Below are 17,667 nucleotides of genomic sequence, written 5' to 3' on the forward strand. Positions count from 1 at the left end.
CGTCTCCAGCACAACAAATATAGACAGACGGAGAGATTTAGTTGTTACCAGGTGGAAAAAATAATAATAATAAAGCATTAAGCATCCTTTTCCTCGCTCCATTTTCCGTGGCCAATCTCTGGTCCCTATTCATCTATTGCCACGGCAACCGGGATCCATCAATGGCCATCGGTGATTCGGGACAATTAGAGAGGAGATGAGGGCAGGGGGAAAAGGACGTGAGTCCGAGGCAGAGATTTGGACCAGAGGGCCGCTTTGCAGAGGGCTACGTTCCCACCCTCGAATTATCTTCATTGTTGGCATCACCGCCAACCCCAAGCAGCCCAGGGCCTGGTCGCTGCCCCGATTCGTGTTGCGTAAACGCGGCGTTTGCGGGAGAGCAGCCTCATTTGGGTGACCTCAAAAGATTTGGTAAGGGGGTGGGGACGCTGCCTCTCTATCTGCAAAAACCGGAATCAGGTCACTGGGGCTCGGGGAGATGTCACAGAGATGGGAAACAGCATCAGCCACGCTCAGAGCTTAGCTAGTCAGAGAATCAGAGGAGTTGGAAGGGGATCCTCAGCGGTCATCTAGTCCAACCCCCTGCAATACAGGAATCACAGCTCAAGCATCCAGGACAGGTGTCCATCCAACCTCTGCTTATAAAACCTCTGCCACCTTGTTGACTGCATTAAAGTAGGGTTGAGAGTTGTTTTTTTGATTGATTTTATCATTTCATCATTATGTAAACTGCTTTGAGGTTTCCCCCACCACCACCATCCAGCATCGTATAAATTTTACGAAACCAATGAATTATGTAATTCTTCTTTCTTTGGCGATCCCTCGTAGCCGAGTAAGATTGCCTTTCATAAACACGCTCTTAACAGTGAGTCCGTAAGTGACTGTGGAGGCTAATTCGGGATCCACACGTCCTTCCACAGTGGGGACTTTGGTTTCCAGGCGGGATTTGATCATGGTGTGGATTTGCCAAATGTGCCTTCCTCTTAGCACGTTTCTCCCTTGCGTCCTGAGTTCGAGTGTCTTCAAAGCCCAGGACACCTTTGGTCAAGGCTGTTCTCCAACTGGAGCACTCACAGCAGGCCAGTGTTTCCCAGTTGTTGGTGTTTATACTACATTTTTAAAGATTTGCCTTGAGACAGTCTTTGAACCCCTTTTGTTGACCGCCAGCATTACGCTTTCCATTCTTAAGTTCGGAATAGAGGAGTCGCTTTGTAAAACGGTCATCAGGCATCCGCACAACAAGACTAGTCCAATGAAGTTGATGTTGAAGAATTGCTTTGACATGGGTGATCTTTGCTTCTTCCAGTACACTGGCATTCGTTCGCCTGTCTTCCCAAGTGATGTGTAAAATTTTCCGGAGACACCGTTGATGGAATCTTTCGAGGAGTTGGAGGTGGCGTTTATAAGCAGTGCATGTTATAAATTATTATATTTGTGACCCACTTTTCCTTCAAGGATGTGTGTCTGGCTTCTCCTCCCCATTGCACCCCCCAAAACAACCAGATGGGTGGCATATAAATATTATTATTATTGTTATTATTAGTGCTATTTGTCTAGAAAAAAAGAGGTGCCAGAACTCAGCACGAACACCTCTTTTCTTTGCTAGAATGGCATCTACATGAAAGTTCTGGAGAAGTTCTGGAACTGAGTCCAGGTGAGTTCCCCTGATAAAAACCCCTGGTTGTTGTTGAAGTTGTTGTGCCCAGAACAAACCAGTAGGCAATGGAGCTACTGCAAAGAGAGCCCTTCTAGCCAGTGCCATTCAAAAGCCTGGCTGCAGAATTAGAGATCATACAAGTTTGGCAAACGGTCACAGAAACCGGACAGCGAGAAATATCTGAATGTACAATCGGTACCGGAAACCCACAAAACGCTCACCGTTTGTACGGAGATGAAGCTGTAACTTGAAAGGCGGCATACGATTGGTTTAAGCGTTTCCAGGAAGGGGGGCAAACCATCGAAGAAGACCATCGGACGAGCAGAACGGCGGCAAAATCAGCAGAGTCCATGAGTTATTGACGTGGGATCAAGCGTCTGTCCGTCCGAACGATGGTGGAAGAATCACATAGTCCGTGCGAAATCGTTCCTGGGGTTACTGAGTTGTCCCAATATCCAGTGCCGGATTTATGTATAAGCTAAACAAGCTCTAGCTTAGGGCCCCACTCTCTTGGGGGCCCCCAAAAAAATTAAAGGGGGGGAACTGGGTGTACATTTCCAAAATATAAGATAAAAAACAAATAAAATTAAACCTATCTACAGCAACCGTGTTTTGTGTTGTGTAGGCTCCTAGGATGTAAGTCATGGCCCCCGCCTGTTAGCCTGCTCCCTAAAATATCACTGATTTGCTCATTTATATATATTCGGTGACTACATTCTGCATGGACTGGTTGTAGGGCAACATGGGCAAATGGCTTGAGATACCTATTAGGTCCATCAATGACCATATAGCATATATTCAACTTTAATATGCCTGTTGTCTTTGTCCATGGAGTTTTCTTGGCAAAATACTGGAGTGGTTTTCCAGTTCCTTCTCCAGACCAGTGGAAATGATGATATTCCAGCTGAACTATTTTAAAAGATGATGCTGTTAAGGTGCTACACCCAATATGCCAGCAAGTTTGGAAAACTCAGCAATGGCCAGAGGATTGGAGAAGATCAGTCTACATCCCAATCCCAAAGAAGGGCAGTGCCAAAGAATACTCCAACTACCGCACAATTGCGCTCATTTCACACGCTAGCAAGGTTATGCTTCGAATTCTACAAGGCAGGCTTAAGCAGTATGTGGATTATGGAGAAAGCTAGAGAGTTCCAGAAAAACGTCTACTTCTGCTTCATTGACTATGCAAAAGCCTTTGACTGTGTCGACCACAGCAAACTATGGCAAGTTCTTAAAGAAATGGGAGTGCCTGATCACCTCATCTGTCTCCTGAGAAATCTCTATGTGGGACAAGAAGCTACAGTTAGAACTGGATATGGAACAACGGATTGGTTCAAAATTGGGAAAGGAGTACGACAAGGTTGTATATTGTCTCCCTGCTTATTTAACTTATATGCAGAATTCATCATGCGAAAGGCTGGACTAGATGAATCCCAAGCCGGAATTAAGATTGCCGGAAGAAATATCAACAACCTCAGATATGCAGATGACACAACCTTGATGGCAGAAAGCGAGGAGGAATTAAAGAACCTTTTAATGAGGGTGAAAGAGGAGAGCGCAAAATGTGGTCTGAAGCTCAACATCAAAAAAACCAAGATCATGGCCACTGGTCCCATCATCTCCTGGCAAATAGAAGGGGAAGAAATGGAGGAAGTGAGAGATTTTACTTTCTTGGGCTCCTTGATCACTGCAGATGGTGACAGCAGTCACGAAATTAAAAGACGCCTGCTTCTTGGGAGAAAAGCAATGACAAACCTAGACAGCATCTTAAAAAGCAGAGACATCACCTTGCCGACAAAGGTCCGTATAGTTAAAGCTATGGTTTTCCCAGTAGTGATGTATGGAAGTGAGAGCTGGACCATCAAGAAGGCTGATCGCCGAAGAATTGATGCTTTTGAATTATGGTGCTGGAGGAGACTCTTGAGAGTCCCATGGACTGCAAGAAGATCAAACCTATCCATTCTTAAGGAAATCAGCCCTGAGTGCTCCCTGGAAGGACAGATCCTGAAGCTGAGGCTCCAAGACTTTGGCCACCTCATGAGAAGAGAAGACTCCCTGGAAAAGACCCTGATGTTGGGAAAGATGGAGGGCACTAGGAGAAGGGGACAACAGAGGATGAGATGGTTGGACAGTGTTCTCGAAGCTACGAACATGAGTTTGACCAAACTGCGGGAGGCAGTAGAAGACAGGAGTGCCCGGCGTGCTCTGGTCCATGGGGTCACCAAGAGTCAGACTCAACTAAACAACAACATATATTCAACACAAAAAAGCAACAATTTGTTGTTGACAAAGGACAGCTGGACATAGAAAGGGCCCCATTACCTTCAGTACCTAAATCCGGCCCTGGGCACAGCACTGGCTTCAAAGCCCGCAATCCTGAGGGCCAAGGTGCTCTCAGGCCCCAATTCGGCGATGTGTGTGCCAATGTCTAGGATCTCCCTATGCAGCCGATCTTGGAGATTCCCGCTTCTCGAATTTTGCCTGCAAATCACCACCAAATGCATATAGTAGTGTAAAGCGAGATATAAATGCATATATTTGTGAAAATGACAGAGAAGTATCTCACCTGCAAGAGCATGAGCTTGTTCATCTCAGGGTGGTGGGTTCAAGCCCCACATTGGGGGAAGGATTCTTGCATTGCAGGGGGCTGGGCTAGATGCCCGCCCGGGGTCCCCTCAAACTCTACGGCGCTGTAATTTATTACGTCAAGGGAAGTGATTTTGGAAATATCTGTGCAAAAATTGGATACAAGCTTCAGGATATCCAGAGAACTTCCTTGAGGAAGAAAGGAAAGGAAAAGAAAATTTTCAATCTGAGTGTGGAGGACCGAATTTGAAACCGGTAAAATTAGAAACTGATCGAAACCAAAGATCACGTCTTCAGCTATCACTATTTTTTTTTATTTCATTTCGTACAATTTGTGCACCACTTGTAACAAAAAAACAAAAAAACAACAACTCAAGGCAGTTTAAGAAAAGAATAAAATTAATAAAACGGTAGGTTAAAACGATTCCCTGGCGAAGATATTTGGGTAAGTCTTACCTGCAATAGGAGACAGCAAACGCAGATTCTTTCTGTATGACTTTGTTGGCAAAATTGAGAAGCCGAGGTTGAGTTATCAAGTGCAAGTTCAGGTCTGGCTAAAAAATTCAGATTTATTCGAAAGCCACGTTTTTATTCTCCGCTGCCGCCCTCTGCTGGTAGGAAAGGAGATGAGCAGCTCCTTGTATTCCTAAAATCCATTAATTATGGCAGGCTGTATTTTTTTATAAGATATTTCTTTAAAAAAAAAACCCATTAACTTATGAGGTTGCCAAATGCGCACATTGGCCACAGCGCCTCTGCTTATTAGGGTTGCCAACTTACCAAAGGGACCCAGGTGCATTTTAATCTTGGCATTGTGGCTTTTTTTTAAAGTCAAGGATATTTTTTTAAATCTCCAGCCTCCCCTGTGTCAAAATTGGGAACTGCGATGTCCTCGGGGCAGGGAGCCTGTCTTCTTGGGAGAGCAATGTCGAGAAGCAGCACTGTGCAGTGGTTAGAGCGCCGGACGGGGACCCAGGAGAGAGCAGGATTCGAATCCCCATTGAGCCAAGTTGGCTGGGGCACCAGTTAAACTGGCCAAAATGTATAGAACAAAAAATGAATGTTGGAAATGCAAGGGAAAGGAAGGTACTTTTTCCTATATGCGGTGGACGTGTAAGGAGGTAAAAGCTTTCTGGGAAATGATATATAAGGAGGTAAAAGCTTTCTGGGAAATGATATATAATGAGTTAAGGAAAATGTTTAAAAACACCTTTGTTAAAAAAAAAACAGCCAGAAGCTTTTTTATTGGGTACAGTGGGTAGAGAGATACCGAGACAAGATAAAAAGTTGTTCTTATGTGCAACAACTGCGGCAATAATTTTATTAGCCCCAAAATGGAAACAACAGGAATTACCAACGAAAGAAGAGTGGTGGATGAAGATGATGGACTTTGCAGAATTGGCGAAACTGACGGGAAGAACCCGGAACCGGCGAGACCAAGCATTCCAAAAAGACTGGACCAAATTTATATTCTATTTGAAAGACAACTGTAAGCAATCAACATCCTTAGCAGGGCTATCTGAAGATCTGTAAGGTGAAATTGCTACCTATTCAGGTTGAGTCATATAATGTTTTAGGTAATGATGATATAACAAGGATAGGAAACGAAGCAAAACGCAAAGAAGATGAAAAGTTTAATTTTGTAAACCGTCCGACGGGAGGGAGGGAAGTCGATAGGTTCAGTCAAGCCAGAGAGATAAAATAAGAGGGTACAAAGTGCTGCAATGTGATTATATGTCAAACCAATTCAAATCATTTAGAAGACTCTCAGGCTACCCAGCATGCCTTGCTGGTATCGGGCATCTTTTAGATTTTCGGCATCTATTAAAGATAGGGTAACAAACCCACCTCCCTTGGCCCACAGATGCGGAGCAGACAAGAATATCTTTGTTTATCGGTGATGGATATTGAGGAATCGCAGAGTTCGGCGGTACCCCCAGAGGTCATCCAGCCCAACCCCCTGTGAGGCAGGAATCTCAGCCAAAACATCCATTATTGACAGCCACCCAACCTCTGCTTTGAAACCTCCAAGGAATGAGAGTCCAAAACATCAGATTGTAATTTTTTCCTTATTTCTGTCTTTTTGTGAAACTGCTCTGAGGTCGTGTGTGTGTGTGTTTTACATCCATAAATTTTAGGAAAAGAAAAAGGAATTTGTTTCACGTTATTTAATTCTAAGGTTCGTAGCCCACCTTCCCTCCAAGGTGTTCAAGGTTGTGCGAATGGTTCTCCCGGCGACCCTGCAAGGTCTACCCAGCTGTCTGGGTCATTGCCGGCGATTTACGAGTTATGTGCTTCGATTTGTGGGGAGGGAAAGTTTCTTAAAACTGGGGTGCTGAGACTCGCTGCCCAGAGGAAAGCCAGCGAGGGGGCAAATAGAATTTAAAGCTCGAAACATGTTTTAAAAGTACAGTGGTACCTTGGTTCCCAAACGGCAAAAACCTGGAAGTAAGTGTTCCGGTTTTCAAACGTTTTTCGGAAGCCGGATGTACAACGCGGCTGTCAGCTATTGTTTCCGGGGCGCCTGCACCAATCAGAAGCCACGCCTTGGTTTCCGAACATTTGGGGAGTCAAACGGACTTCCGGAACAGATTAAGTTTGCTTTTTATTTTGCGTTTTTGTTTTTGAGGCTTTTTCGGTTCATTTGTTTTTGTGACTGTGCGGAACCCAGTTCAGCTACTGATTGTATGACTGCAGAAATGGATAAAAAGCCCCCCCCCCAATTCAAACACGGACTATCATCAGTGCAGTAAGAAAAAAAATATTTTAATTTTTATCATCTACAATACTGTCTAAATTATTTTATAGTACAGCACATTGATTATTGCTTTCATTTTATGGCTTGATGGTCTCGTTAAGACAGCAAATTTCATGCTAAATTGCTGTTTTAGGGGTTGTTCTTAAAAGTATGTAACAGATGGATCCATTTTGCATTGCTTTCTATGGGGAAGCGCGCCTTGGTTTTGGAACGCTCTGGTTTTGGAACAGACTTCTGGAACGGATTAAGTTTGAAAACCAAGGTACCACTGTATCGTTTATGAGTATCTCATAAGCGTAAATGTCTCTAAGGAACGTTAGCTTGTGAGGTTGCCAAATGCACACATTGGCTGCAGTGCCTCTGCTTATTCAGGTTGCCAACTTACCAAAGGGCCCAGGTGCATTTTTTTAATTTTGGCAATGTGGCTTGGTGGGTGTTCCCAGGGCCAGACATTTGGCCCCCGGGGAATGCTTAGGTCCAGGACGTCCCCTCCAGAATCTGTTGTAAGGCACGATACATGCTTAAACTTTGAAAGTTTATCCACAATAACGCCCAGACCCCACGCTGCAAAACACAAGCTCTTCATCGGTAGCAAAAAAAGTCTTTATTCTTCTTATTATTTTATTCTTATTATTAAGAAGGCTCTGAAAGTTCAAAAAAATAAATCTCTGCATACAATTCTTGTAATTGGCAAGTGAGATCACCAAATATATATATGAGAACTTTAGCCACAGTCGGGATAAAGCTCCGCCCCCCGTCCCAGCCCCCCCCACTTTCTTTAAAAAATAAAATATATTTTAGTTCTTAAAATTTATTCAATAAAGTAAATTATTCTCCCCTAGAAATTCCCTACATATACACAGAAGTAAAAAATAAGTTTTCTTTAAAAAAAAACAACCAGGCTGAGAAAAAGAAAACGAGTGATAATGGGGTACAACTAAATGTTTAGCCCCCGCTCTTGAGTAGGCCCACTGAAATTAACGGACATTCGTTTAAATGGGTCTAACCCTGAATACAGGCAAATTTTCCTTTCTGTGTGTGCGTATTTGTGACTTAAATTGGCATAATGGGCGATTCCCCCGATCTTTTCCGATTGTGGTGAACCCCCAAATGACCCCACACTTCTCGTGGCATGGATTTTTTTTTGGGAGGGGGGGCACAGCGGGGTTTTCTTTGTCTTACCAACAAAAATTACATATGTATGTCCACCTAAATATGCCTGAGCTCTAACGTCAGCCATAACTGGAGAAGACTCATTGCAAAAACCAACAGTTTGATGCAATTTAAACCCACTGAAGGGGTTTACTCTGCGTATGACTAAGGAAGGCAGATACATTGGGCTGGATTGGGCATTTACACAGAGTAGACCCATTGCGATCCGTGGGCATGGCCAACGTCAGTCCGGGGACATGAATAACGGCCGCGTTTGTGGCACCATAAAGTCCTGGGAAGCGTAGTTTGTTCAGGGCGCCGAGAGTGGGGAGGAGACCACCCCCAGTCCCCCTCGGTAAAAACTACAATTCCCAGAGTTACCTGGGAAGAGGGGCTGGTTGCTAAACTACCCTGGGAACTGTAGCGCCAAGAGGGAAACGGGGTGCAGGTGTCCTAGCAACTCTCAGCGCCTCAAAAGTATACTTCCCAGAATTCTCAGGACTCTTCAAAGTGGCGCTATTCTGCTTTAAATGCGTGGTGTGAATTTGGCCCGTTGACACTAGTTCTGTAGAACTGAGCCAAACGCAATCCACAAACCCGGAACCGCAAAACCCCAACCCCCCCCCAAAAAAACGTATATTCAAAAATATTAATAGACAGTGTTCTCGATTAAAGAACAACAAAACATACAACCATGGCCCCTTTCAAAGTGCATGCGGACCTCGGTTTTCGCTCCCTTCGTTAGTGTTTGTAAAAAAAAAGCGAGAAAGAAAATACTGCTATTTGGAGAAAAAGGTTGTGCCCGGATCGAGAGTTAAAGCTATCCTGTAAACAATATCGTTTTAAAATATATTTCCGTCGGCCCACCTCTCGAAATCTGCAAATCTGCTTTCATCCCCGCCCTCCCGCTCCCCCAAATTTTTTAATTCCCCTCCCGTCCACCTCCAAATCTTGCTTATTACGCAGCGAAGGCGTAACGGATGAGTTTTGAGCTCCCCTCCCCGCCGCAAATCATCGTGTTTATGTGTGTGCTTTTTATATAAAAAAAGAGGTTCATAGAAACAGTTTGAAAGTTCACAAAAAGCCGGCCGTGTTTTCGTAAAAGGGTGGGGTGGGGAAACGGGGCCGCCGGCCACCCCGGGGACCCGCCTCGCCTACGAGAAAATGTGGATGGCTTGCGTGGCGGGCGTGTGGCAGGCGGGGCACTCAGGGTCGGAGCGGCCACAGATGCGCATGGCGCACTCCATGCAAAAGAGGTTGTGGCCGCAGGGCACCAGCGCGGCGATCACCTCGCTCTCGAAACAGACCATGCACTCGCGGGAAGCCTTGCGGGGGCCCTCGGAGACGGTGGAGTCGGTGGGGGACCCCGAGGCGGCTGAGAGGCTCCCGGGCAGCGAGGACGACGAGGAGTAGCCCGTGCTGTTGGAGAACGATGAGAGGGAGCCCTGCGGCGGCAGCCAGGGGAGGGCGTTGACCGGGTCGCTTGGGATGCGCCGGGCGAGGGGGTGCTCCAGAGCCGCTGCGGCCTCTGGGAAGGTGGGCGAGTGCCGCGGAGTGCTCTTGCGGCGCTGGGAAGTACCGCTGTGTGACGAGGAGGAAGACCGGCTGAAGGTTTGCAGGGGGTCGGCGGGGGGCTCAAACGGAGACCAGATGTGGGCGGGCGCCGCCAGATCCAAGGGGAGGAAGTCGAAGGCAAAGTCGCCGTCGTCTGAGCCCAGCGCACCGGCCGGGGTGTCGCTGAAGGGGAAGCCACTGGAGCCAGAGCCAAAGGGGCTGCTGGGGGCTCCATCGGAAACGGGGCCACCGAAAAAGGTCTCCGCTGGGGAAGTGTCACTGCGGAGGCCGGGCAGGGCCCGGCGGGCCGGGTTGGGGGCTTTCGACCACAGGCTGGAGGGGCCACCGGACAGGAGGTCCAGACAGACGTCGGTGCCATTGGAGTGGAAGTCATTGTCGGTGTTTACATCGACAAAAGAGCCGGTGCGCATGGTGATGTGCGCCTCGATTTCCTCCCGCGCCCGGTCGACGTTCTCGGGCATCCCGGTCACCTCGAAGACGGGCTCCTTATCTCGACTGGGGGTGACGATGTAGGTGTGGGTCTGCTGCTGGATGCGTTTGATGGTGGCCCCCTTGGGACCCACAACCAGCCCCACCACTCTGTAAGGGACGCGGACCTGGATGGTCGTCTGCCCCGGGAGGTTGGGGGGCCCCAGGACCGAGCCCCCCGTGCCGCTGGCTTTGTTCCGCGTGGCTCGGATCATGGAGAAATGCTCGGCGGCCGAGAGGATCTCGCGCTTGGCCATTTCGACGTCTTCTTTTCTCCCCGTCACGATGAAGACCGGGTCCTCCCCTCGCACTGGGGTCTTGATGTAGGTGTTGGTTTTGGCTCGCAAGGCCTTGATCTTGCACCCTGGAGCCGGGCGGAAAGGAGGAAGGGGAAGAGAAAAGGTCAAAATGTTAGCTCGCGGTTGAAATAAATGTTCAAAAGTACTTTCCCAAGTAAACCAGAGTCCTTTTTGTTGGGGATATTTCAGACCGAAATACCCAGGTGTCAAAAAAGGTTATTTATGTATGTCACTACTGCGGCCAGGGCCAGATTTAGGTTTGATGTGGCCCTCAGCTACTGAAGGTAACGGGGCCCTTTCTATGTCCAGCTGTCCTTTGTCAACAACAAATTGTCGCTGTTTGTGTGTGTGTGTGTGTGTGTGTGTGTGTGTGTGTGTGTGTTGAATATATGCTATAAGGCCACTGATTGACCTAATAGGTATCTAAAGCCATTTGCACATAACAAAATATGTATTTTATCAAAGTAATGGTCAAACTGAAATACAGTTAAGAAGAAGTATATGAATATACCATGGATAATGGTAAGCTGGATGTGGTCAAAAATGAGATGGCAAGAATAAATATTGACATCCTGGGCATCAGTGAACTAAAATGTACGGGAATGGGCGAATTCAGTTCGGATGACTATCATATCTACTACTGTGGGCAAGAATCCCGCGGCGTAGAAGAAATGGAGTGGCCCTCATAGTCAACAAAAGAGTGGCAAAAGCTGTAATGGGATGCAATCTCAAAAATGACAGAATTATCTCGATACGAATCCAAGGCAGACCTTTTAACATCACAGTAATCCAAGTTCATGCACCAACTACCGGTGCTGAAGAAAGTGAAATTGACCAATTCTATGAAGACTTACAACACCTTCTAGAAATGACACCAAAGAAGGATGTTCTTCTCATTACAGGGGATTGGAATGCTAAAGTAGGGAATCAAGAGGTAAAAGGAACAACTGGCAAGTTTGGCCTTGGAGTTCAAAATGAAGCAGGGCAAAGGCTAATAGAGTTCTGTCAAGAGAACAAGCTGGTCATCACAAACACTCTCTTCCAACAACACAAGAGACGACTCTACACATGGATATCACCAAATGGGCAGCATCGAAATCAGATTGATTATATTCTCTGCAGCCAAAGATGGAGAAGCTCTATACAGTCAGCAAAAACAAGACCTGGAGCTGACTGTAACTCAGATCATCAGCTTCTGATAGCAAAATTCCAGCTTAAACTGAAGAAAGTAGGAAAAACCACTGGGCCAGTAAGATACAATCTAAATCAAATCCCTTATGAATACACAGTGGAAGTGAGATACAGGTTTAAGGATTTAGATTTGGTGGACAGAGTGCCTGAAGAACTATGGATGGAGGCTCGTAACATTATACAGGAGGCAGCAACGAAAACCATCCCAAGGAAAAGGAAATGCAAGAAAGCAAAATGGCTGTCCAACGAGGCCTTACAAATAGCGGAGGAGAGGAGGCAAGCAAAATGCAAGGGAGATAGGGAAAGATACAGGAAACTGAATGCAGATTTCCAACTACCACACAATTGCGCTCATTTCACACGCTAGCAAGGTTATGCTTCAAATTCTACAAGGCAGGATTAGGCAGTATGTGGACCGAGAACTCCCAGAAGTGCAAGCTGGATTTCGAAGGGGCAGAGGAACTAGAGACCAAATAGCAAACATGCGCTGGATTATGGAGAAAGCTAGAGAGTTCCAGAAAAACGTCTACTTCTGCTTCATTGACTATGCAAAAGCCTTTGACTGTGTCGACCACAGCAAACTATGGCAAGTTCTTAAAGAAATGGGAGTGCCTGATCACCTCATCTGTCTCCTGAGAAATCTCTATGTGGGACAAGAAGCTACAGTTAGAACTGGATATGGAACAACTGATTGGTTCAAAATTGAGAAAGGAGTACGACAAGGTTGTATATTGTCTCCCTGCTTATTTAACTTATATGCAGAATTCATCATGAGAAAGGCTGGACTGGATGAATCCCAAGCCGGAATTAAGATTGCCAGAAGAAATATAAACAACCTTAGATATGCAGATGACACAACCTTGATGGCAGAAATTGAGGAGGAATTAAAGAACCTTTTAAGGAGGGTGAAAGAGGAGAGCGCAAAATATGGTCTGAAGCTCAACATCAAAAAAACCAAGATCATGGCCACTGGTCCCATCACCTCCTGGCAAATAGAAGGGGAAGAAATGGAGGCAGTGAGAGATTTCACCTTCTTGGGCTCCTTGATCACTGCAGATAGTGACAGCAGTCACGAAATTAAAAGACGCCTGCTTCTTGGGAGAAAAGCAATGACAAACCTAGACAGCATCTTAAAAAGCAGAGACATCACCTTGCCTACAAAGGTCCGTATAGTTAAAGCTATGGTTTTCCCAGTAGTGATGTATGGAAGTGAGAGCTGGACCATAAAGAAGGCTGATCGCCAAAGAATGGATGCTTTTGAATTATGGTGCTGGAGGAGACTCTTGAGAGTCCCATGGACTGCAAGAAGATCAAACCTCTCCATTCTGAAGGAAATCAGCCCTGAGTGCTCACTGGAAGGACAGATCCTGAGGCTGAGGCTCCAATACTTTGGCCACCTCATGAGAAGAGAAGACTCCCTGGAAAAGACCCTGATGTTGGGAAAGATGGAGGGCACAAGGAGAAGGGGACGTCAGAGGACAAGATGGTTGGACAGTGTTCTCGAAGCTACGAACATGAGTTTGACCAAACTGCGGGAGGCAGTGCAAGACAGGAGTGCCTGGCGTGCTCTGGTCCATGGGGTCACGAAGAGTCGGACACGACTAAACCACTAAACAAACAAACAAAAAATACGAATAGTGAAATACAATTAAGTATATGAATTGTGAAATAATTATTAAGCTCTAACTTAAAATGATTTTTTTTTATTCATGACAAACTAAATAATGCAAACACATTGGCATTTGGTAATAATAAAAGTTCCTTTAGAAACACCATTTACAAAGACTCATACTCTAGTCTCTGGACACTTGCTATAACATGAAATAATAATAATACATCACAGGAGCCTACACAACACAAAACACTGTTGCTGTATGAAGGTTTTATTTTATTTGTGTTTTATCTTGTATTATGGAAATGTACATCAAGGTTGTTGTTTTTCCCTTTAATTTTTTTTTGGACCCCCCCCCCCAAGAGAGCGGGGCCCTAAGCTAGAGCTTGTTTACCTTATATGTAAATCCAGCCCTGACCCCAATGCATCTCCCACCCCCCATCCCCTCTTGTGTGCAAAAAATTGAAGCTGGGCATAGGAGCTGAATTTAAGAGGGGCGTGGTCCAGGGGGCGGGCAGAGGGTGTGTGTGCTCCCGGAACAGCCCAATCGGAAGCAGGGAACGTGATGTCACTTCTTCCCAGACAGCATGCCCCTCTCACAAAGGGAACAAAGCAAAGATTAAAGGGGGGGGGGGTTGAGAGATGCACCCCCCCCCAAAAAAAACGTTAGGGAAAATAAAAATATTTGCACCCAAGCAAAACCCAAAACGATAAGTTGGAAATCCAGGAACATTGCACAGCAGCTCAGGCCTCTTAAGGATGGAGGGCTGAAGGGACAAAGGAAGGGAAGTTTGCAGTACACGGGAAGCCCAGCCTTAGATATATAGATTTGGGGAAATGTTGGGGTGGGGGGAATTGTACGTCACAACCGGTTCCACGCTTAAAGCAGGAAGAGTGTGATACTGTTCCATTTCAGTTGTTTGCAAAACCTAAACAGATGCTTTAAAAGCAGGTTTGCTTTCATCCGTAATTTTTTTTTTTTTTTTTTTGCAAAAAGGAAAGGGGCGGAGGTTTCATATTCGACCTACTCTCCTTTCTGGCCCGTTTTTAAAATATATATCTCCCTTTTTCCAAGCAGGGAATCAAAAGACAGGTCGGTTTGTTTGTTTTTTTAAAAAGGGGTGAAGTTTGTTTTGAAAAGGTGAAGTTTGGAAGCGCATCTCAAAACCACAAGATAGAAAGCTGCCCACAGAGCAAATGGCAACACGGAGGTCCATCAGGAATTTGGGGAGGGGTTTTTTTTTCCGGTGGGGGAGAAAGGACTGATGGCAAAGTTCATCCTACTCAGGGTAAGGCCACTGAAATTCAGGCCCGTTCGTTCCAGGCCCATCGACCCTGAGCAGAGCTCGTTTGGATGCAACCCATTTTTCTTTAATTATTATTATTTAAATTTGGTGGAAGGTTCAAAGTGTTCGACAGTTTTACCTGGGTCTTGTTGCTCTGCAAAGTGAGGCAAGCCTTGCCCCCAGGCAGACATGGGTCTCCCAGAGAGGAGGGATTTCCCCGCCCCCTTCCAAAATCATAGATCCCTAAACTCTCTCTCTGTGTGTGTGTCTCTCTCCGAATTATAAAAGCGAGAGACAGATATAAAAGAGACATTGATTTAATTCACTTTGGGATGAAAAAAAGTCAAGCGCTCCCCAAACTTCCTTCCCTTCTCTCTGTTCCTAGGATACAGAAGAACAAAAGGATTTGGGGTTTGTTTGGGATTTCCCCCCACCCTCACCCCAAAGCAGAAATGAGATAGGCCTGAAGTTTAAGGCATTTCCTGGCTGGAGGGATCTTTTGAGGCCTTAAAACCTGTGAGAAAAAGCTCTATAGGGCTGCATTTATAAATTCAGGTGGTAAGCAATGTGGTGGTGGTGGGGATTTTTTTGGGGTGGGTGGGGAGGAAGTCAGAGATACCCCCCTCCCTCAATTTCCATCCTATGTTGAAAACAGTAAACATATATTTATGTTAGACCATTTGGGGGCGGGGTGTCCTCTAGCTTAGCTCCCCCAAGCATGCCTGTTCTCTAATTCCACCCTCCCTCCACGAAAGTCCCATTTCCAAGAGAGAGTGGGATTTTTCTTCGCAAGGCGCTGCCTAAAAGATGCCCATTTTATTTCTTGGTTAAAAGAAAGTTAAGGAGAGAGGCTGCTCCGGGAAAACACAGCCCCCCCCATGCAAAAAATAATAATGACCATCACCCCCACGTGAATTTTACTAGGTGGGTGTCCTGGCAATGCAAATGGGAATAACCCCAGGTGGGTGGGGTATAATCAATAAAATTATTATTTGCGCATTTCGGAAAGTGTCTCCCCGTCGCTCCTTACCTGCTGGGCTCCTGTTCAAGGTGGGCAAAGCAAACCAGAAGCCCCCCCCCGCCCCCACCCCCACGGTTACCTATCCATTGACGGTTTTGTGGATTTACCTTGCCTGCCCACGATTTCGGCCACATGCTCCGAGCTGGGCACAGAGACGCACTCGGTCATGTTGACGCTCCTCTTGCGGCTGCCGATGCTGCCCAGGGGCCCGGCCAGCAGGGGGGGCTGCGGGGTGTGGGGGTGCCCCAAGTGGGCCGGGAAGGCCCCAAAGATCTCGGCTGGGCGGGCGCTGCCACCCTCGGGCCCCAGGAGGGGCAGCGCTGCTCCTCCTCCTCCTCCTCCGGCATAGGCAAAGTGGTCCAGCCCCTCTGCCTCAAGTGGTCCAGGATCTCCATCCTTTGCCTCCTCCTGATGCTGCTGCTGCTGCGCCTCCTCCTCTCCTCTACCCTCCTCCTCCGCCTTTCCTCTAGCCGCTTCCTCCTCCTCCTCCCCATCCTTGGCCAAGCCCAAGATGGAGAGCTGGTCCAGGGCGAAGCGGAGAGCGGCCGAGGGGTCCTCTTCTCCATCATCTCCATCTCCATCCTCAGCATCCTCATCTCCCTGGTGGTCTTCCGGCGCAGGAGGAGGAGGAGGAGAAGGATGCTCTGAGCCACCTCCCTTGGGGAGGAGGATGGCGTCGGGGTCGAAGCAAGCGGGGGGCAGGACCTGGGGGTTCAGAAGCAGGCTCCCCAAGCCGGGAGGGGGGCAGCAGGTGCCGGGGCCCCCCTCCAGCTGGCAGAGGGCGCTTGGCATGGCAGGCGGGTCCTCCCCCTGAACCCGGCCCCCTCCTCCCTCTCCCTCCTCCTCCTCCTCTTCCTCCTGCTGGCCCCCCAGCCTGGGAGCCCGGCCGGCTTTGGGGGGGGCTCCGCACCGCCCCCAGCTGCCGCCCGCCTTTGCGCGCGCCCCAGACCCAGCCCCTTCGCCCAGCCCCCCGCTTTGGTTTGCAAGCCCATCCAAGGGAGGAGGAGGAGAGAAAGAAAGGAAGGAAGAGAGGGAGGGAAGGAAGGAAGGATGGAAAGGAGGAAGAGGAAGAGGAGGAGGGGAGCCAAGCCTGCCACCCCTCCGCACCCACAAGGCGCCCCAGCCTCGCCCCGCGACGCCCGCGCGTCACCCGGTGCCCAACAATGAGAGCCGGCGCCGGGAGGAGCGGCCGGGAGGGCGCATGCGCCCAGGGGGGAGAAGCAGGGGGAGGGAGGGCAAATCACAGCCACGCCCTCCTCGCCTCCCTGGACCCGGGGGGGGCAACGGGAAGGGGGGGGATTGCTGCTGCTGCTGCGGATCGTCTTCCTTCCTTCCCTTCCCTCCCTATCCTTCCTTCTCTCCCTCCCTCCTTCATTCTTCCCTTCCTTTCCTCCTTCCCTTCATTCTATCCTTCCTTCCCTCCTTCATTTCTTCCCTTTCCTTCCTTTCCTCCCTCCCTCTTTCCTTCTTCCCGTCCCTTTCCTTCCTTCCATCCTTTCCCCCTCCCTCTTTCCTAAATAAAAAAATTCCTTCAGTAGCACCTTAAAGACCAACTAAGTTTTTATTTTGGTATGAGCTTTTGTGTGCATGCACACTTCTTCATAAGTCCCTCTTTCTTGCCATCCTTCTTTCCCTTTCCGTCCCTTCCTTCTTTCCCTCCCTCTTTCCTTCCATCCATCCCTTTCCTGCCCTCTTTCCTCCTTCCTTCCCCTCCCTTTCGTCCCTCACTTTCCTCCTTCCTTCCATCCCTTCTCTCCCTCCCCTTTCATCCTTCTTTCCTTTCCCCCTCCCTCTTTCCTGCCATCCTTCCCTCTTCCCTTCCTTCCTTCTCTCCCTACCTTTCCTTTCATCCTTCCTTCCTCCGTCCCTCCTCTTTTTTAAAGGATGGCGATGCCATCCAAAAGGAAGTTGGGCATTTTTGGGGTGTGTGTGTGTTTCCCCCTCCCCAATTACTTACAAAAGGATTCCAGATTTAACAGGGGCTCTTTTATATGTATATATTTTTTTGTGTGTGCTCTGGGCTGCATGCAGACCTATCTCCCACCCTGGCTATTAGCAAGTC

The 17,667-nt window shown here is 47.7% G+C and overlaps 1 protein-coding gene across 1 annotated transcript; it reads right to left on the reverse strand.

The window, feature by feature from the left end:
- Window positions 1-7,772: 7,772 nt before the first annotated feature.
- MEX3D (mex-3 RNA binding family member D) lies at window positions 7,773-16,774 on the reverse strand. The gene is made up of 2 exons (XM_035121012.2): window positions 15,713-16,774; window positions 7,773-10,560 (listed from the first exon to the last, which is right to left on the reverse strand). The coding sequence occupies exons 1-2, from the start codon at window positions 16,395-16,397 to the stop codon at window positions 9,308-9,310; spliced, it is 1,938 nt and encodes a 645-aa protein (XP_034976903.2). The 5' UTR covers window positions 16,398-16,774; the 3' UTR covers window positions 7,773-9,307.
- Between the last annotated feature and the right edge of the window lie 893 nt (window positions 16,775-17,667).

This window comes from Zootoca vivipara, chromosome 6 (genome assembly GCF_963506605.1).
Source record: "Zootoca vivipara chromosome 6, rZooViv1.1, whole genome shotgun sequence".
Taxonomy (NCBI): Eukaryota; Metazoa; Chordata; class Lepidosauria; order Squamata; family Lacertidae; genus Zootoca; species Zootoca vivipara.